General features: G+C 42.1%; 1 protein-coding gene across 2 annotated transcripts; it reads left to right on the top strand.

The window, feature by feature from the left end:
* Positions 1-8130: 8130 nt before the first annotated feature.
* On the top strand, positions 8131-21164 carry PARK7 (Parkinsonism associated deglycase). Of its 2 annotated transcripts, none has more exons than XM_074934035.1 (7): positions 8131-8288; positions 12044-12218; positions 14054-14155; positions 14854-14913; positions 16527-16596; positions 18928-19014; positions 20633-21164. In XM_074934035.1, exons 2-7 carry the CDS (start codon positions 12129-12131, stop codon positions 20791-20793), a joined length of 570 nt encoding a protein of 189 aa, XP_074790136.1. In that variant the 5' UTR covers positions 8131-8288; positions 12044-12128; the 3' UTR covers positions 20794-21164. The 2 variants fall into 2 exon arrangements, with proteins under 2 accessions (XP_074790136.1, XP_074790137.1); XM_074934036.1 differs by lacking the exon at positions 8131-8288 and adding an exon at positions 8590-8607.
* Positions 21165-22036: the final 872 nt, after the last annotated feature.

A 22036-nucleotide genomic window follows, 5' to 3' on the forward strand; every position in this document is an offset into this window, starting at 1 on the left:
GCAGGGCACAGGAGTCTTTGTGCCAGGGAACTGTCAGCAGTTGGATGGGAGATGAGTGTTGTCTGTGATTTTAATGAAGGGTAAGTGAATATAGTGTTAGATGGCATGTAGGTAAGGGTGAAAGTGTTGTAAAATGCACTAGATGTGGTGATCTTTCAGTGGAGTAGGTTAAGTGTTTGAGGGTAGGGCAGATGTAGATAGCTCCTGTAAAATGTACAGGCAAGCCTGTGAGTATGTGTATTATCGATATATTGTAGCATCACTCAGAGATGGCAGAACTAAAGTTGAATGGGTGTTAAACTTTGTATTTTCTGATTTTCAAAACTTTAAGGTAGAGTTCTGCTGAACTCGACAATCTGGAAGGGCATGAGATACCACCAGGCAACCTTAACTCAGCATTAGTTACATTTTTTGTCAATGAATTTCTAGTTTTTTTTAAAAGAAAGAGAAGCGTTGATAGGAGATAGTGGTCATTTAGGCAGTTGTAATTATGTAGGTGTGCAGTTCGGACACTACTGTGGGCAGGTAACAGTAATTATAATAATAATAATTAATACCTATCTCTTTCATAGCGCTTTTCATCAGTAGGTATCAAAGCATTTTACCAAGGAGGGAAACATCATTATCACCATTGTACAGATGGAAAAACTGAGGTACAGAGAGATGCAAGGGCTCTACATAGCCATCTGCAGCATAGGAGGCTTATAGCGGTGTGAAGTTGCTCATTCATCTCAATGTGATGTTCTCAGCTGAATAAGAACACTCCGGGTAGATAAATGCAGCCCAAAACTATAGCTCTGAAAAATTTGAGCTGTTCCACTTATCTCAGTGGTGCTATCATATCTACTCCCCGATGCCAGTGCTTGAGAATCTGTGATATGCATCGAGCATGCCCATTCTCAACTACTCACCCCAGTCTCAGCAATGTGTTCTTGGTCCATGCTCCCAGCATGCCTGTTCTTACCTGGAGGCAGAGCTTCCCCACATACCAGCTCACATAAGGGGACAGGGAGAGGGCCTCCGAGCCCTTTAGAGCAAAATGGGCCCTCAGATCCTGATTATCATATGGGGGACCAGGGAAAGGGGCTCTGATCCTGAAAGGGACACAGCCCCCCAGATCCTTACTATTGCATGGTGTGGGGCAGGAAGAGGAGCTCAGACAGCTCCAGAGAGGCAGGGACCTCCCCAGATCCTAATCACATGAGAGGACAGAGAGAGAAGCTCAAACACTCCATAATGGCAAGGTCCCCCAAAATCCCAGCACACATACTGGAAGGGAGAATGTGAGGCTGACAGGCACCCTTTGCCCCAAACCCTCCTGCTCTTCCTGCCACTCAGCTCATTGTCACTCCTCCCAGTGTCCCATCTCTGCCCTCCCACTCCCGCTGACAAGAGCCCCCAATCCCAAATTTGGATCACGATTGGGGAAGAGCCAAAATGGCTTTTGTAAGGGATAATGTGGACAAGGATGATCCATTGGATATAGTATACTTTGACTTTCGGAAAGCCTTTGACAAGGTCCCTCACCAAAGTTTCTTAAGCAGATTATGCAGTCATGGGATAAGAGAGAAGGTCCTCTCATGGACCAGTAACTGGTTAAAACATAGGAAACAAAGGGTAGGAATTAATGGTCAGTTTTCAGAATGGAGAGAGGTAAATAGCGGGGTCTCCAAAGATTTGTAATGGGACCAGTGCTGTTCAACATATTCAAACATGATCTCGAAAAAGGGGTAAACAGGTGACAAAGTTAGCAGACAATACAAAATTACTCAAAATAGTTAAGAGACAAGGTGAGGGAGGTAATATCTTTTATTGGACCAACTTCTGTTGGTGAGAGAGACAATCTTTTGAGCTACCCAGAGCTCAACCTCAGGTCTGGGAAAGGTACTCAGAGCGTAACAGCTAAATACAAGGTTGAGCAGATAGTTCAGTTTAAAGCTGACTGTGAAGAGTTACAAAGGGATCTCACAAAAGTGGGTGACTGGCCAAGAATATGGCCAATGAAATTCATTATTGATAAAAGCAAAGTAATGCACATTGGAAAACATAATCCCAACTATACATACAAAATGATGGGGTCTAAATTAGCTGTTACTGCTTAATAAATAATCTGTTAGTCTTTAAGGTGCCACCAGACTCCTTGTTGTTTTTGCTCAAGGAAGAGATCTTGGAGTCATTATGGATAATTCTCTGAAAACATCTGCTCAATGTGCAGCGGCAGTCAAAAAAGCTAACAATGTTAGGAACCATTAGGAAAGGAACAGATAATAAGACAGAAAATATCATAAAGTCACTACATCAATCCATGGTATGCCCATGACTTAAATACCGCATGCAGTTCTGGTCAGGGATGGCCTTACAGGAGGGTGCCGTGGTCAGGGCGGTGCCGTCCGAGTGCGGCAAGCTGTCGGGCCTGGGCTGCCAGAGCTGGGGGGAGCCCTTGGCCAGCTGGGTGGGGGGTGGGTGATGCTGCTTGGAGCTGCCAGCCTGGCGGGGATGTACAGCCAGCAGGGCTTGCCCCTTCTTGCGGGCACAGTAGTGGCTGCACACCTGCTGTCCTGCTTGGTGTTTGGGGATGTATGGCCAGGGCAGTACCCGGGCTCAGAAACTCCTCCTTGTTGAGCCTGGCTAGCCCTCACGCCCGCACCCCACACTGCTGTTCACAAACTCAAAGAAAGGGTGCCAAAATACAAGTTCGCCTAGGGCACCATTTTTCCTAAGGCCAGCCCTGGTTTTGGTCACCCCATCTCAGAAAAGATATACTAGAATTAGTAAAAGTACAGAGAAGGGCAACAGAAATTATTAGGGGTATGGAACAGCTTCCATATGAGGAGAGATTAATAAGAGTGGGAATTTTTATTTTAGAAAAGAGATGATGGGGGAGGAATATGATAGAGGTCTATAAAATCATGAGTGGTGTGGAGAAAGTGAATAAGGAAGTGTTGTTTACCCCTTCACATAACCTGCAAACTAGGGGTCAGCCAATTAAATGAATAGGCAGCAGTTTTAAAACAAACAAAGAAGTACTTCTTCACACAACACGTAGTCAACCTGTGGAACTCCTTGCCAAAGGATGTGAAGGCCAAGACTATAACAGGGTTCAAAAGTGAATTAGATAAGTTCAAGGAGGATAGGTCCATCAATGGCTATTAGCTAAAATGGTCAGGAATGAAACCCCAAGCTCTGGGTGTCCCTAAACCTCTGATTGCTAGAAATTGCGACTGGACGACAGAGTTTGGCTCTCTCGATAAAGTGCCTTGTTCTGTTCACTCCCTCTGAAGCATGTAGCACTAGCCACTTTTGGAAGACAAGATACTGGGCTAGATTGACCATTGGTCTGACCCACTATGACTATTCTTATGTTTTTATACTAATCCTACCCCATACCCCACAGGAGTCACAGCAACTTTTAATGATATCTGAGGAAAATGTGGATTTTAGAGCACTTAGAAGTCACCCGTTAACCAGAAAGGAGTTCTTAAGCATATCCTTAAATCCCATAGTTATAGTTAAGGATAACTGCTTTGCTGAATCCAGGTTTATGTGGTTTGCCCAAAATTAAATAGCCAATTGTAGTTGTAGAACAGCCAAGAATAGAATTCATCTCTCGAGCACCAGCTCAGTATCTTAACCAGAAGAATACCCCCTCCTCTCAAAATATTTGTAGGGAATAGGAAGAAGCACTGAATGATCATAGATTACATAGCACTTGAATGAAGTTGAAGTGTTTCATGGTATAAAGCTACCTTCCATCTCTTGATTTTGTGATAAACTCATTTTGGTTCAAATTTGGTTTTTCTAATTTTCACAGTGGATTTCTGTTGCTTCATATTCTCTGTACTTTACATGCTCTTAAATATAAATATAACGGGGGACTTCTTTTTTATTATTATTCATATCCAGGCACTACAAGGTGTGACCCAAAAAGAATTAGCTATTCTTTCTTAATGAAATTATCCAAGTGAATGGTACTTTTGATCGTGAAGTGTCAATCATTCCTCTGTCCAGTGAAGCACGATATTGTGCTAAGGATGTGAAGGACCTTTATCCAAGCATAATACGAAAATGTTTTCTGTAATTTCGATCTGTTTGTAAATGCCCTTCTTATTATGTCCATTACAATAACAAATCAGGTACAAAAGTATAACATTAGTAAACTTTATGCCTGAGATTTTTTCAAAGACACAGGGCTTTGGGACAATCAGTCCCATTAATAGTAATTGGGCATCCAAATTCATTAGGTGGCTTTGAAAATACACATTTTTAGTAACCAGATGCATGTATAATCTGCCTATCAGTATTATATATAGGGTGCTGCCAAAATAAAGTAGCTTCCAGACAAGAACAAGGTATGATACAGTACATATTGCGTCTAGTTAATACAGGGCAGCGTTTTGCTATGAGTGTTTGGCAGATTGTGCAGACTGGGAAATCCCATGAACTGCATCACAGAAATTCAGCTGTGGGAGTGTTAATCACTGTATAGGTTGTTAACAACCCCCATAACATTAAAATTATCACCATGAATTCTAATCTGTCCTCAAATGAAAAAAAGTGAGTACGTCAGAACTATGATAAATTTAACTACTACTGATCTCAATTTCTGAATGACATTTTGTGGGCTGCAATGTGACCCTTCATGCAGAAGTGAAGCAGCTGATTTCCCATCACTAGATTTAGCACATTTTTTCTGTGCAAGGCAGCAGTATGGCAGACTTGAGTGCACTGTGACAGCAAAAGAAAATAAGATTAATTTTTTAAATTATATTTACATATTAACTAAAGATAAAGTTATTACAGAACAATCACTGCTCATCATGTTTAGATTTACAGATTTTGTATAGCTTAATGTGAATACTAATAATAATTTACACTTACTAGTACTCTATGTCAGAATTTATTCTGAGCAATAATACTTTCCAATTACATCGTGCTCCTTAGGTTAAATTCTGCCCTGATTTTCAGTCAATGGGGTTGGTCCAATAAAAGATATCTCACCTATCTTGCCTCAATCAATGTGGTATAAGTCTGATGTGCAGAACTTGGTCCTATATCTTGAAAGTCCTAAGTGTTAGCCAACTGAAAGGAAAACTTGAAAGTGCTGTATAAATATTAACCAACTTGAAAATTTTCAAGTCACTGATTTTTCTAGGAAGCTTTTTAACAAGTTCACTCTTCTTTTAAGGAACTGAGAAAGGGGATGCTTCTTAGAATTCCTGGGCTAAAATAAAAAAGTTTATTTAACAAGTCTTCTCTCTCATAAAACAAGCACCTGCTTACACACACAAAAATTTGGATCCATCATGTTGTTTTGTTTCAGCTGTTAGTCTGAGCTCAATTAATGGTTTTCAGACTATCGATCAAGTGGAAGATGAAAGGGATGCCACAGAGTAATAATGGAATGTTTACAGAAATACTTTAACTGAAGAGAGGAGAAAATCTGCTTCAGAACAGAAGAAACATTAGCATCAGGTTCTCGGAGGGGGTGGATAATGCTATATTGATATCTTCTCTGGAAGGGAGGATTGGCACAGCCCTATATTAATTCCCCTAGGGAGAGATTAGTTCTGTCCCTTATTAATCCCCTGCTGGAGTGTGTGTGGAGGGGTGGGGGTTAATAATACTGACCCTACTGAGGCCAACGCCAGGGTGGTGCATACCAGTCCACTACGGATTGGGGTGGGGCTGGTGCTGACCAATAATGATGCCAACTTGGGGCCAGTACGTACTGATCCCCTATGGATGGGGGGTAGTGCTGATACTGATGCCAACTGAGGGGCACTGTGGACTGATCCCCTATGGATTTTGGAGGGTTTGTGCTCACTGATGCCCGCTTGGGAGCAGTGCATACCGACCCTTTATGGATTGGGGGCCGCGGTAGTGCTGACCCGTAACGATGCCAACTCGCGGGCGGCGTGTCCTGATCCCCTGTGGATTCGGGGGGGAGCAGCACTCGCCTGATGTCAGCTCGGGGCCGCGCGGGCCGGTCTCTGAGGATCCGTGGGGGACGAGGGCTACGCGCTCACCGCCCGGCGGAGCGGCTGCCCCCTCGAAGTCCCCGCCCCTCGGCGGAAAGAGGAGGGCGCCATGGGCGGAGCCGCTCACGAGGCGGGCCGCCTATTGCAGCCCCGATTGGGTCTCTGGGCCGTGGGCGGGGCCGAGCAGCCCCCACCCTGCTTTGCCCAGCCCACCCTGACTCAGCGCTGACCATCCGCCAGGGGGCGGGTCTGCTGCTGCGGAGGTGGCGTGACTCCCGCCCGCTCGTGACGTCGCCGTCGCCCCCCGTCACCTCGGCGGCCGGGCGGCGTGCGGGAGAGGCTCAAGGCGCGACTTGTCAGCGCCCCCTCCCCGACTAAAGGTCACGACCTTCCCTCACAGAAGCCAGCCGTTATCGCCCGTACCCGTAAAGGTCACGAGGCAGCAGCACCGCGTCACGCGGGGTGCCCCGAGCTCAGGCGTCCACCTGAGGCATAGCTCTCAAAGCCCCCTCAGTCTGTGCGCTCCCCCGGCGCCCGCTGAGGGGGAGGCCCAGGCTAGCCCCCCCGCCCCCTGACACCTGTTGTAGGTCCCTCCCTGGCAGCACCGCCCGTGCCGGGGGGCGCGGTTGCACCGTCTGGCTGGTGCAGCTCTTGGCTGGAGGCGTCAGTGACCAGGAGTCGGACGCCCAGGGAAGTGACACTAAAGCCCAGCGTGTCAAGCAATACATCAGGATTTTGCCCTCATGCCTGCCCGTTATCAACACTAGGCCCTGGCTGGCAATCCAAATAGTGCTGGCTAGAGCCCTCCTTCACCAGGGTAATCGCCTGCCAGCGTCCAGTACCATCCCCGCCCCGCGCATACCTTAAATTCTCATCTCTTTTCTTCTTTTAACGTTGGCATGGGGGGAGGGATAGCTCATTGAGCATTGGCCTGCTAAACCCAGGGTTGTGAGTTCAATCCTGGAGGGGACCATTTAGGGATCTGGGGCAAAAATTGGAGATTGGCCCTGCTTTGAGCAGGGGGTTGGACTAGATGAGGTCCCTTCCAACCCTGGTATTCTATGATGCTGGTATGCATTTAATACAAGGTTTTCACCATTTCCATGGAACACTTTTGATATGGGTTTGACACGCTTAGTGTTTTAGGAGTTTTATGTAATGTCTCATTAGTCTCTTTGAAGGCCTTCCACAACTTTTAGAGACTGTTTCATTCCCATGCAAATAGAAATAGCCCCTTTTCAGGAAGCCTATTAGAAATACATCAGTCTCAAAGCATAAATATGAAATATTAAAATTAATATTTATATACCAGGTGCAGTTCATATCAGGAAAGGTAGGCATTATCAGATAGACTTATCCTTGATTGTTCTTTGGGCACCCTCCCCTGTGTTTACTATCTCATTGGGTCTCTCATTTTTAGTTCTAACTGGGAAAGGAGTTCTTTTGTGTGATTGGCTTGATTGCTGGGGGGGTTTGTCTTTTTGGCACATTCTCTGATAAAGATTAGCTATATGTTGACAAGCATATTAAGTTAAAAAGAGAAAATACTATAAGTTGTTTCCTGTTTCCCCTAATTTCTGACTACATATTCATGAAATATAATAATAGTCATAGTTAATATTTAGCCTGGTAAGTTCTTTATCCTTTGCATTTATTTTATTGTGCTGTGCTGAGATGTCTGTTCATAGGCACCTTTACATTTTATTAAATAAAATAAGTGTTATCATCATTAGGGAAAGAGTATTTCCAAACCCTGACATAATTGTAACTGATATCAGCAACAGTAAAATGCCTCCTCACTTCTGAGCAAAGGGGTGAAACATTTTCATTCCTTGTGCCAAATTTGTCCTTTCTTTTCTTCACAGCCAGTTTCTTCTCTAGGCGTAATCTTCTACTTTTTTTCAGGCACTCGTTTTGATTCTTTTACATGGAAATATTGGTGACTTGGAAGCGTTTAGTACTTAAAAGTCAGGTTCCCTTATTACTTACTTTCCTTCGTGCTGTGTTTTGGCAAGAAATGGGTTAACAAGAAGAGCGTGTACTTCAGGAGGCGGTGTAGGACTGTTCCATTTATCCTGGAGGGAGGACAGAGTACTAAAAAGCAGAAATTATCTGTATTGTACTATTTTAAAGCAAAATGCTAAGTTACCAAATGCATCTGTCCGAGCACGACAAAAAAGAGGAAAGTCTGAAGGCATGTGAAATAGCAACAGCCAGCCTGCAAAGCCCGTGACATCAGCATGCTTCCTGCGGCCAATAAAAGGCCCCTCCAGGATGGAAGCAGGTTCCTTCTGCCTGCCTGCCCCATAGGTAAGGAGCTGCTTGGGGGTTGCGGGGTTCCAGGCTGGGCCGGAGCTTTGCCTTGGTTTTCTTCCCCATGAATATCAGCGTTTTTGCTGCATTGAGTGTCAGCGAGCCGCTGCCCTGCAAAGCGGAGCCGCTGCAGGCCCAGCGCGTCTGACAGGCCGGGAGTGAGGCAGGCGAACGTAGCCTGCTGGGACACCGGGGTGCGAGCCGTAACCCAGGCTGCTAAGGGCATTCTGGAGTCTGAAATAGCAGGGATGTGCCTGGGGTCTGATTGAGGGCGCAGGCTGATTACAAACAGCCGTCCTTGCCTGCGTGTGCCCACGTAGGTTCAGGGTCTGACCTGTGGCTACAAATCTCTTTAATGTCTCTTCTTGCTGGCACTGTGGTCTTGATCACTCTGCAGTATAATTTTGTGCTATTCCTCTTCCTAATTTTTGTTTATAAATTCTGAAAAATAATCTTGTGCATTCAAATGCCCCATCCCCTAAATTTAAAAATAGCTGTTGGGACATAGATATTCAGTCGAGCTTGGCTGAGATAATAAGCCATTAACATATATTTATTTTCTGGCTCATGTATAGTATTTTTCCCTTCTGCATTTGGGTTAGTGCCTTAAAAGGACACCATGTTGTCCCCAGCTTTCCAGGGGCTGCCTTTCCTATTTGCATCTGTCAGCAGTCATGGGTCCCAGAAATGTGCATTTACCCATATAGGGAGGATGATCTTAACTTACTGGCTGCCACTGGAATAGTAGGAGGTGCCTGCACAAAATTGGCACCATGAGACTACAGAGAGAGCTGCATAATAGGAGACTTATTTGCCATGCATAGTCAACCTGCTAAATCAGGGATGGGCAAACTTTTTGGCCTGAGGGGCACACCTGGGTATGGAAATTATATGGGGTGCCATGAATGCTCACGAAATTGGGGGTTGGAGTGTGGGATGGGGTGAGGGCTCCGGCTCGGGTTGCAGGCTCTGGGGTAGGGGTGCAGGAGGGGGCTCTGGGCTGGGACTGAGGGGGTCGGGGTGTGGGAGGGGTGCAGGCTCTGGACGGTGCTTACCTCAAGCAGCTCCCAGAAGCAGTGGCACATCCCCCTTCTGGCTCCTACGCGGAGGTGTGGCCAGGCAGCTCTGCAGGCTGCCCTGTCTGCAGGTGCCACCCCTGCAGCTGCCACCCCTGCAGCTCCCACTGGCCACAGCATGCACGGAGCAGGGGAAGCTCCAGACCCCACTTCCCGGCTGGAGCATGAGGGCCTGATTAAAATGCCTGAAGGGCTGGATGTGGCCCCCGGGCCGTAGTTTGCCCACCCCTGTGCTAAATCAAGGACTTGTTCTGAGTAACTTGGCTCTCCAATCTCCATGAATAATTATTGTTTTTATTCTAGTATCACCCACAATGTGCTAGGCACTGTATACAAATGCCCACAGAGGAGGACATAGAGTTTACTCCAAATAATTTACAGTCTCTGAAGATAAAAAAATTTATAAAGGGCAGAAAGGAGGAATACAAACAAAATGTGTACAGCTTCCATATTTAAGTAGTATATATACATGAACCATGCTTGACATCTCTTCAACCTATTTGTTATTAGCTAGCCAATTTCTTGTGAAAATGAGTTTTGCAGATTCTTGTGGATCTTTTGAAGAAAAGTATTAGCTCTTTTATTTTAGTACTCCCTTAGTCACACAGTGCCTGGAAGTTCTTGCTATGACTACATGAGTCAATTTACTTGCTCAGTGGATTTGGTACTTAATTGGCAGAAGATAAAACTCTGTAATAAATTAGGATTTTCTATACTAAATTAGACCAGAGGTCAATTTACTGTAGTTTAGTATCATGTCTCTTGACAGTGGCTGGTTACCACATACTTCAGAGGAAGGTGCAGTGGAAAGTTATTCCCTAAATCTGCCTATAGGGGAAGCTTTTTCTTAATCCCATTCCACTGGTGGCTGGTTTATGCCCTGAAACAGGAAGGTTTTATATCCCTCTTATTCTGTCTATTGTAACTGACCATTCTTTATGCATATAAACGGATCTAAAAAATATTCTACTAAACTGTTGGCCTCAGTGGTATCTTGTGATAGTGAATTCCATAGCAGAAGTATGCAATGTGTCTTTTAAAAAGTATTTTTATAGGCTCCTGTGCAAAGATGTAATGGTAGTTAAGTCCATAGCAGAGTGGAGGAAAAGGCAGTTCTTTGGCCACGTCTTTTGTGAATGTTTACAGAAAATGGCTTGTTGCTCACTAATCGCTGCTGCTGCTACTGCTGAAGAAACAGAGCAAAGCAGAGAACAATAAAATTAAGTTTAACAAATCCTATTCCCCCAACCTCCAAATTTGTCTGGGTGAATGTGTGTAACATTTTTTTCTTACAAAGAATGCCCAAACTGCATGTGCATTTTTGGGTGGAAACCCCCTTACTGGAAAAAACTCCCTGTGGGTGAGTTGTGAAATGCCTCCATTCCCAGTGGTCATCAATGTTGCCATCTTTCTGATGACCCAAAAGTCACTTGTTAGTTGTGTTTAACAAAAGATTTGTCACATAAACATGAATTTAATATGTAGTTTATGTGCTGAAGCCGCAAGATTAGTTCCACTTAATAGTCTTCATTTAAATTCTCTTGAAAATCTTCTGCACATTTAGTCTTAAATATCTATTTCGGAGACTCACTTTTAAAAAGAATCTTCTTTTGTTCTGTTCAGTCACTTCAGGGCAGTTTCCCCACCCTCTTCCCCACAGAGATTGGGAAATGCCAGAAAATATATTAATCAAACATGTGAAGACATGGGTAGAATCGTTACAAATCACAGGAAACTCCTCCTGCATCAGCTGTCCAGAAACTAAATACCAAATATGGGTTTAAAATCTAGTTTAAACCCTTCTAATAAGAGTTGTAAACAAGACTTCAGGTGGGAGTCAATAATCTCTCTCCCCATCAGTGTGGGTGTGCACTCTGAAAGCAAATCTGATGTTCACCTTAAACATTAACACTGGCAAATATATATTGTGTAACATTTTTAATTAGACCAGGCTTCTCTTCCCAACTCTGGACTGATGCACTGTATCCCATTGGACAAGTTGTTTAACCCTTCTGTGCCTTAGTTTCTCTTGTAAAATAGTGGTGGCATAATTCACAGCATTGTGACTGTTTTGAGATCTCTTCGATTAAACATGGTACAGAAGTGCAAAACAGTACTATTCTGTGGTGTATTTTGCTATTGGGCAACATTTGAATAAGGCACAAGAATTGCCCCTCTCAGAAGAGGGCTTTTATTGTAAATAATCTGTTAGAAACAAAATGATCTAGGTCCTTCATAAATTTCTTATGATGCAGTATGGTAGAAATAATGGCTTCTTACAAAAATCAATCGCCACCACATGATGAAGTCTAGGGCAGTGGTTCTCAACTAGGGGGCCACGAGCAGGTTTCAGGGGGCCTCTAAAGTCGCTGGGGCCCAGGGGAGAAAGCTGAAGCCCAGGTCCCTGAGCCCTGCCACCTGGACTGGTAGCCGAAGCCTGAACAATGTAGCTTTGTGGGGGGCCCTGTAGCATGGGGCCCCAAGCAATTGCCCTGCTTGTTACCCCCTAACACTGGCCCTGGCTTTTATACGCAGAAAACCAGTTATTGTGGCACAGGTGGGCTGTGGAGTTTTTATAGCATGTTGGAGGAGGAGGGCATGCTCAGAAAAAAAAAGTTGAGAACCTGTGGTCTAGGGGATTCACCCTCTAACAGTCTCTCTTTGTTCCTCGAGCAGACTCTTTGCTTTGTGGACTCTGGAAGCTTCAGTGTAGCGGTGGGGTCCAGTGAAAATCAGAAGTACACCTTAAAGCTGTTAAAACATGGCCTCAAAAAGAGCCTTAGTGATTCTGGCTAAAGGAGCAGAGGAGATGGAAACTGTTATCCCCGCTGATGTTATGAGAAGGGCTGGAGTGAGTATGATAACCACTAGAACTTTTTATGACCATTTGTTAAAACAAAAGATATTTACCAAATATTCTCACCTTGAATCAATCCTCAGTGATGGAGAGATTGTTTTATTCAATGGGCTCCTGGATGAACATGCAACTGGGCCCTTTTATTTGTGGTTTGAAAGACCGATGCTCACTCATATAAACAAGTACTCATTGCTGCAGAATATGAATTCATAGATTCAATAGGCCATAAAACATACCTTTTAGAAAAAGCATCCAATCTTGATTTAGAAATTGTCAGTGATGGAGATTCAACCATTGGAACAGTTTACCAAGGGTTGTGGTGAATTACTCTCATTGGAAATAAGGCGTAAATATATATCAATCTGAATCTGGCTAGCTCCACCTTCCAGATATTGGATTGTGTTCTATCTTTCTCTGATAGATTGAAGAGCCCATTATCAGATTTTTTTCCCAAGTAGGTACTTACAGATTTCAATCAAGTCACACCTTAATCTTCTCTTTGTTAAGATAGATTCAAGTAGCTCAATCTATTTATCGCTATAAGGCATCTTTTCTAATCCTTTAATTTTTCTTGTGGGTTTACTCTGAGCCCTCTCCAATTTATCAACATCCTTCTTGAATTGTGGACACTAGAACTGGACGCAGTATTCCAGCAATGGTCATAGCAGTGCCAAATACAGTTGTAAAATAACCTCTCTACTCCTACTCAAGATTTCCCTGTTTGTGCATCCAAAGATTGCATTAACCCTTTTGACCGCAGCATTGCACTGGGTGGGATTATCCACCATAGCTCCAAAATCTTTTTCAGAGTCGCTGCTTCCCAGGTTGGAGTCCCCCATTGTGTAAGTATGGCCACATTCTTCGTTCCTAGATGTATACATTTACATTTAGCCATATTAAAGTGGATGTGTTCCAAACAATGTAAACACATTTACGCTGTGAACCTAGTAGTGACTAGGGCCGATATTTAGGTATCTATCATCCTCTCAAAATATGTGCAACTCCTGTGTTAGCGGAGAGAGTTTTCTTTTTCCTTAGGAAGACTAGACCCCTTTGTATTCATCAAGCTAATGATCTTGATTATTTCACTCAGATCTCTCCTTGAAGCTCTGCTTTTAGCTAGCAGTCTCTCACTTACCACCTGTAGAGTGCTCCCTATTTATCACTTGTGCACCTGCAAGTATAGGCAATAATCCAATCTTGATCAGGTGCAAGAGTGATAAATAAGATTTAAAAAAACCAAAACTGCAAAGTGAGAATTTAAATGACCAGAACCTCAAATCTGTGCACATGAAACAGCCAAAATAAAATGCTACCTCTCCCCTTCTTTTTCATCCCATTAATTTGTTCACTCCCTTGTGCTGGTGCTCCTTAGAGCACAGATCTTTCCTTATTTTTTACCTATAGGGTGCTGTGCACATCTGTGGAACTGTGACCAAGTAGCTGAGAGTCAGGAGTCTGGAGCTGAATAAACCAATTTAGAGAGTGTCCTGTGAACCAGGACCAAAAAGATAGTGGATCATTTAGCAGGCCTGCTTAATCTGACACTACTTTAATCTAGAAACCTGTGGAATGCTGGATTATGTGATACAGCTGTTAGACTTTCCAGATTTCAAATAACTAATCTTACTGCAGGTACTTCTCATCTAATTTTACTTTTGAGGTGGAAAACCTTTGGTTTTAGTCTGATTCTCTACAGCTTCTACTATTGCTTGGTTTAAATAATCTTTTAAACAAAATATACCTCTGCATACTACTTCAGAATTGTCATCTGCACCCCCTTAAAGCAGAGCATTTTGCTGTTGTAATGGTGTCTGTTTTTCTGTCAGATCAAGGTGACTATTGCAGGTTTAACAGGAAAAGATCCAGTGCAGTGCAGCCGAGATGTCTTCATTTGTCCTGATGCCAGTCTAGAAGATGCCAGAAAAGAGGTTTGTCATACTGACTTAGCATAATGCTTTACAGGACCTTCTTCACAGGTTAGCAGTGGACTTGGAAGGTTATTAGTAACGCCCAGTTTGACTGATCGTAGCAGCATTGCACAAACCCAGAGGCACATAATTTAATTCTCTCCCTTCTAGTGTTGTCCTGCAACACAGTATCTTAGTTTTGCACAATTTTTAACATTCTGTCCAGGTATTTGACTTGGTAAAATGTTTAACTCCGAGCTTTACTGTACATGTTACCCAGACTCTCTGACAAAATAACATAATTTGGAACAAAAGAAAGTTTCTGTTCAGGAAGGAAGTGCTGCTTAGGGAGCTTTGCAGCATAGCACCTATTAGCACGTTGCAGAGCTGCCAATCACACTCTGGAGCACTAAACTCCCCCATCCACAAAGACTTATTGTGTAGGCAAAGTTTGCCTCAAATCAAGTTTCTCCAGCAGTTCTTGGCCTGATATATGGAAAACGAAACAGTGTTTTTCTAGTAGCTCCATTAAGTGAAATATTTTGGTCGCTCATCAGACTTCGTTTTGAGTAAAGAGCCTTTCAGAAGCAGAAAAGGTAGAATTCCTCTCTTCTCATTTTAGTATGTTTTAACAGTCATAAAGACAAACTCCCCTGAGTGAACGTGCATGCTTCTTTTCTGTAGAATTCTGCTAAGTAAGCATTTCTTTCTTTGTTTAGGGGCCGTATGATGTGGTGGTCCTGCCAGGTGGTAACCTAGGAGCTCAAAATTTGTCAGAGGTAAAATCATGAAGATAATTCACAGGCCTGCCCATATATCTGTAAGTCTTGCTTATATTCTCCTGCTACTGCAGCAAATTCAACCCAACATTTAATTAAAAACAAAAAAACACAGTAAGCTGTGCAGCTGCAGTCTTAGCCAGAGTTATCCAGTGTAACAATGGGGAAGTACTCTGTTATAACTTGTAGTATGGAGATGCAACATGTTGTCGTAAATGATTATTGAACAGGATATAAAGTATTTTGATGCCATAAGAAATTAGGAATTGCCATACTGAATCCAATTTAAGGTTCATCTAGTCCGGTATCCTGTCTAGCAGTGGCCAGTAGCATCTCCTTTAGTGGAAGGCATAAAGACTAAGGCTGTCAATTAATCGCAGTTAACTCACGCGATTTAACTTAAAAAAAAAAAAATCTCGATTAATATTTGCACTGTTAAATAATAGAATACTAATTGAAATATATTGGATGTTTTTCTACATTTTCAAATATATTGATTTCAGTTACAACACAGAATACAAAGTGTACACTGCTCACATTATATTATTATTTTTATTACAAATACTTGCATCTGACTCAGATGATGAAAGTGAACATGCGTTGATCTGCACTCTGCTTTGGATTGTTCTCTAGTAGAACCCAACATCAGCATGGATGCATGTCCTCTGGAATGGTGGGGCATGAAGGAACATATGAATCTTTAGCGCATCTGGCATGTAAATATCTTGCAACGCCGGCTACAACAGTGTCATGCGAGTGCCTGTTCTCACTTTTCAGGTGAAGCATTAGCTCCTGCAAAAGTAAACAAACTTGTTTGTCTGAGCGACTGGCTGATCAAGAAGTAGAACTGAGTGGACTTGTAGGCTCTAAAGTTTTATATTTTATTTTTGAGTGCAGTTATTTTTTGTACATAATTCTACATTTGTACATTCAACTTTCATGATAAAGAGATTGCAGTACTTGTATGAAGTGAATTGAAAAATACTTTTTTGGGGTTTTGTTTTTTTACAGCACAAATATTTATAATAAAAAATAAAGTGAGCCCTGTACTCTGTTCTTTGTTGTAATTGAAATCCATATATTTGAAAATGTAGAAAACATCCAAAAATACTTAAATGGTATTCTATTATTGTTTAACAGTACAATTAATAGCAATTAATTTTTTAATCACTTGACAGCCCTAATAAAAACCCTCATTAAGCAGATGTGGAATAATTTAACCCAGCAAATTGGTCTCGTTGTCTCTCCTAGTTAACAATTGGCTTAAGCCCTGAAGCATGAAGTATGCTATAACTTCCAAAATGTTCCTTATGTTGATAACTCTGGATATTCTTAATATCCAGTCTCATTTTGAATCATTTTGAGTTCTTGGCTTCAGCTACTTCCTGTGGCAAAAGTTCAATCACAAGTTGTGTGAAAAAGTATTCCCTTTATTGGTTTTGAATTTTCCACCTTTTGATTGACTGTTCCCTGTCTCATAACACTAAAAATTCCTGATCTACTTTCTCTACATAATTAACTATTTTTTGTATTTATTACAGATCGTGCAGCATGATTTGTGGGTGATTTTTTTTTAAAATAATTCCTTAATGTAATATTATTTCTTTGTGCAGTCTCCTGCTGTGAAAGACATTTTAGTGGACCAGGAGAACAGAAAAGGCCTAATTGCTGCTATTTGTGCAGGTACAGTAATGAACTATCTTGTATTGTAACCTACTTGGCTGCTTTAAAGGACTGTCTGGGTAACTACCTACTTTAGAAAACTCTTTCAGTACTGTTGTGTCCCAATAGCTCAGTAGCAAGAGTAAAATGTAACATGCATAGAGTTCAAATGGAGGGGGGAGAGGAGCTATAATCTAACAAAGTGAAACGCAATATATAGGGCCCTACCAAATTCGCGGCCGTGAAAAACTCATCACGGCCATGAAATATGGTCTTTTGTGTTCTTTTTACCCTATACTATATAGATTTCATGGGGGAAACCAGTGTTTCTCAAACTGGGGGTCCCAACCCAAAAGCAGGTCACGGGGGAGTTGCAAGGTTATTTTAGGGCGGGTCATGGTATTGTCAACTTTACTTTTGCACTGCCTTCAGAGTTGGGTGGTCAGAGAGGGGCAGCTACTGGCCAGGCACCTAGCTCTGAAGGCTGTGCTATGCCAGCAGAAGCACAGAAGTAAGAGTTGCAATACTATACCATGCCACCCTTACTTCTGCACTGCTGCTGGCGGCGGCTTTGCCTTCAGAGCTGGGCTCCCAGCCAGCAGTCGCTGCTCTCTGGCTGCTGAGCTCTGAAGAAAGCACCCCCACCAGCAGCAGTGCAGAAGTAAGGGTGGCAATGCCATGACACCCCTACAATAACCTTGTACCCTCCCCACAACACCTTTCTTGGGTCAGGACCTCTACAGTTACAACACCATGAACCTTCAGATTTAAATATCTGAAATTGAGACACTTATGATTTTTTTAAAAATCCTATGACCATGAAATTGACCAAAATGGACCATGAATTTGGTAAGGCCCTAGCAATATACTAGGGTGTTCTATAAAATACATGCTTACACTAGCAGTCTCTCTGCCAGGAGCTATGTGCTGGCAGTACACCGTCAATATAAATTTCTCAGACATAAAGTAATGTGGCCCTCTGTTGCCCTTTAGCTTTCGAGGAAAAATTGTAAATATAAGATTACAGGTTCACCATTCGTCATCCACATGGCAGTGGTAACAAGAATTATTCTTGCCTGGCTTGGCTCCTAGACAGACTGCATGACCAGGTATCTTATTCATTGCTTTATAAAGTGCTTTGAGGTGTCTGATGTATGAAAAGTAATATAAGCAAGTGCCAGCTCTACTAGTTCGACTCTAGCTGAAGTGGTGGTCGGGAAAAGGCTTTGATAAGTGATTTCCTTCTGCCCATTGACATGTATAAAATGTATTTATGTAGTCTAGTCATAGGCATTTTTGGAATGCCTCTTTCACTTTTGTTTCTGATATGTCTTTGTTCTTTTGAGTGCAGTGGAAGTACAGAATGTCATTTTAATTTGCTATCACTAGATTTATCTGATGGCTTATCCCAGGCACCTGCAAAGTTCTGAATTTCCTCACACTTGGGGGACAATAGTTTTCTATTTATCCTTCTGCTTTTGCCATAAACAGTCAAGATGAATTTTCAACAGTTCTGTAAAGGACACCATTCATAATAATGGAAGTTCACTTGAAAAGAGTCACTGATTTAATTATAACTGTTTGCAAAGCAAACTTCTAGCTGAATAACACATGTTGCTTCTTTCCTGGAACTGGCCCATGAGTCAAACTTGAACAATACACAGAAACTGGTAAATCTTATTTTCTGGAATTCCCATAATGGTTTTTTCTAGGTCATTTGTTATATAACTTTCTGCCACATTCCTTCCTCAATTCAGTTCAAATGGGAAGTGTTATCTCCTCTAAATGCTGTTATTACAAATAAAAAAGTTACAGCTCCTAGCCCATGATTTGGCTAAGATATTGTATGTTAATACCCTTCTTTGGGCACTTAGCACACAGTTGACTGTCAACTGTGAGGTTTTCCCCAGAATACTTGTAATTAATCCTTGTTAGCAGCTCTCTGTTCAGTGTCATATTCTGCCTCTTTCCCCCAATTTAAGCAGATATCCTACCAGTATGACTGACTTCTTGTAGAAGATGGGAGTCAAGTACAGTGATCACTTAATCTGCAAGACAATAGTTTTTATTCAAAGATTTAGAACTAAATACCTTTCTGGTTTTTGATGTACGTTCTCTCCCCTGGGGGATTGATTTTGTTTAAAGGAAATGTAGGACACCATGTACCTGTATTTCCCTGTTGGGGCCTTGCATTTACTCTTTTATAGTTCTCATGTGGGCTTAGACTGTGTATGCATCCATGCTAGGCCTCTCCTAGGCTTTTGTGAGGCTCATTCTTTGAATGTTTGTTGAAAAGTACCTGTCTCCAATGGAGTTTACACTAGTGACAGGCTCACTTTGTATTACTTGCAGGTCCCACTGCCCTGCTGGCACATGGGATAGGGTTTGGGAGGAAAGTTACAACACACCCTTTGGCCAAAGATAAAATGATGAATGGAGGTAGGTATAAATATTAAAAGGCAAATGGATGTGTTAAACTTAGCATTTATCTGTCCTGAATACTGTGGAGGAAATGGATCCACAGACCCGTGCCCTTCCGTATTACCACTGGCCAGAAAGAAGGGGGGGGGGGTGTGGAGGCGGCCTCAACAAAACACTGCTAGGACCATTTTCCTCTCCTACTTGAGGCCTGCCAGCTCTCCCCTTTCTGAATTCTTACTTAAAAAAACCCAGCAACCAAATTAAAATGGTTCCCTTCTTACCTTCCAGAAACCCAAGCTGTCAACGGTGATATTTTTCTCATGTAGCAAACTGCTGTGATTTGGGGAAGGCATGTCATGCACATTTCTCATTGCACGTTCTCACCACTAAATGGAAGGAGGGGAGGAGAGTGTAGCAGAAAAGGGGAAATATGAAGATGGGAAGGGTATCCACCACTTCTTTCCCAGAGGGAGCTTGAAAATTTCCTAACATCATGTTTATAGAGGTGTTCTGTGATTTCTAGAAATACCCTGAGAATTAAGAGGCACTCTAAATCTTTCTCAGAGTTGACGGGCTTTGTTATCAGGGTATACGTTGGTTTAGGGTAACTTAGATTATGTCACTCTGGGAGTCTTTTGTTTTATTTTCCTTATTGACTAGTGTTGCAAATCCATACAGCACTGATTAAAATATTACCTGGTGTCCTGTCTAAGTACAGTTAGTCCTGGTCAATTTGAACTATGTCCCTTCCTCCTCTTAGAATGGGGTCCAGGTAAGGCCCTAGTCTTCCATTTGGCACTAGCTGTTGGCCTCTCCAACACTGGGATTCGTTTCCAAGGTGAGGCTTAGTTGCATGTTTTCACCTGGAGCCAGTTATGGCCACTAATTCCTAAGCTTTTAGGAATAATGGCCTATGCTGGAAAGATGACCTGCTTTATGCCAACACTCAATATGGACTTTGCACTGGAGTTAGCACTACTATTGCTAAGGGCCTCATACAAGATATACAGCCCTTTCACCTGTCTTGCAATATCAAAGCCATTCCCTTCACAGACAGTATGAAGTGGATACATGAACCTTTGAGGGATTGTAGATTTCAATGGAAATCACTGTAGCATTTTCTAATGTGTAATATGATGAATTTCCAAGATGTATCTAAAAGCATAGTTTAATGCGTCAGAGTTTTCACGAGAAGGTGATAGGTTTGCAAGCCACAGGCATTAATTAATGAAGCACACACTGTCTTAATTAGCAGTACAAGTGTTGCCAGCTATTGGGGGAGAAGGGGAGGGGTTTACTGTGAGGTTTTTATTGTGGGTTTTTCCTTAAAGCGCTAACCATAAGCATGTCATTGGGAGAGAGTCTCAACTTTGATTTAAAAAAAATCCTAGGCCTCATAACAAAGAAAAGCTTTAAAGATTTGAAAGCCAGAAGTTAGAGAGAACACAATCGTGGTTTTTTTTGTTTTTTTTTTAATCTCATGGTTTTGGTGGATCTGACTCATGATTTTTGAACACTTGGGGCTAACAGTACTGAGCAGTATGGCAGGTCTGGAAGAATTTGCCAAATTGCTACTGGAGTTGTGCATGAGCTGCATCAGCCTGAACATTTTCTGTGTTCTGTTTTCCTCTTTAAGAACACTACAAGTACTCTGAAAACCGTGTGGAAAAGGACGGGAACTTTCTCACCAGCCGTGGTCCTGGCACCAGCTTTGAGTTTGGCCTGGCTATTGTTGAAATACTGATGGGGAAGCAGGTGGCTGATCAAGTGAAGGCTCCTCTCATATTGAAAGATTAGTACAGAAATCTTGATGAAGGGGAGGAGAGGGAGAAGAACGCAAACTCAGATGGAAAGTTTCTTGTGTCTCTTCTTAAGAATAATCAAAAAACTATCTTCTCCATAAAATCTAATTGTGGGTGAACTCCTTTAGCACAACATTGATGTAACTAGCAGTAACGCTTATATTAGGAACTGGAATAATTCACAAGCTAATGGTTTTTGTTCTTAAAGAAATTGACTTAAATGGATCTGGTAGCTAATGAAACTTCTGCACTAGAAAGATCTGTGAATGTAAACAATAGCATTATGTTTAATAGTTTTTGTTCATGTGATTCTGAAGCTTGTCTGCTTGCTTAAATAAAAAGGAAAGGAAATCGGTTTAAAAAGTGGATTTCTGCTTGTGTTTTGTTTCACTTTTTGAAACTATGCCAGAATATCTCTTACCGGTTTGGTTAGTAATGTTGTGATCTTAATTTCCATAAAAATTTAAACCTAGAAATATGTGCAAATTCTTGTAACATCCTGATGGATGACAGATTAAATTGTTTACTTGTGGCACCTTAGAGACTAACCAATTTATTTGAGCATAAGTTTTCGTGAGCTACAGCTCACTTCATCGGATGAAGTGAGCTGTAGCTCATGAAAGCTTATGCTCAAATAAATTGGTTAGTCTCTAAGGTGCCACAAATACTCCTTTTCTTTTTGCGAATACAGACTAACACGGCTGTTACTCTGAAACCTGTCATTAAATTGTTTATCTCCCTGTTAGGCACTTTTACAATAAAACACAATTTATTTTTATATTTTTGATAATATATTGAATAAATAAGGAAGTCATAGTTAAATCAAGCCCATGCGAACTATACTTTTCTTTTTCTTTTTTTTAATGTGTAAAAGACAGTGGGTGTCTACCAACAATCAGAAATATCTCCTTTTCATGGCATCCCCTGAGTTCTTTCAGATAGTGGCTTGTTTGGGTTGCTGTTTGCATCTGCCTGAGACTTCACTTTCTTTATCAAAACAAAAAAGGTTATTGCAGACCAATTTATCACAATGCTGCATTTATACTGACAGCTGCTAAATTCATATTTATGAAGAATAAAGAATAAAAATAAGAGGGTTGATGGCTTAATGCTCAGACCTTGTTGGAGAGATTCAGTCCTGCTTATGTCAGACACCTATGCTTGCTACCATTCTAGTCCTAATTGAATGTCTGTCTTATCAACACATAGCCTCGTGACAGTATGTGTGGCGAGATGAG

Source organism: Natator depressus, chromosome 18, assembly GCF_965152275.1.
Source record: "Natator depressus isolate rNatDep1 chromosome 18, rNatDep2.hap1, whole genome shotgun sequence".
NCBI lineage: Eukaryota > Metazoa > Chordata > Testudines > Cheloniidae > Natator > Natator depressus.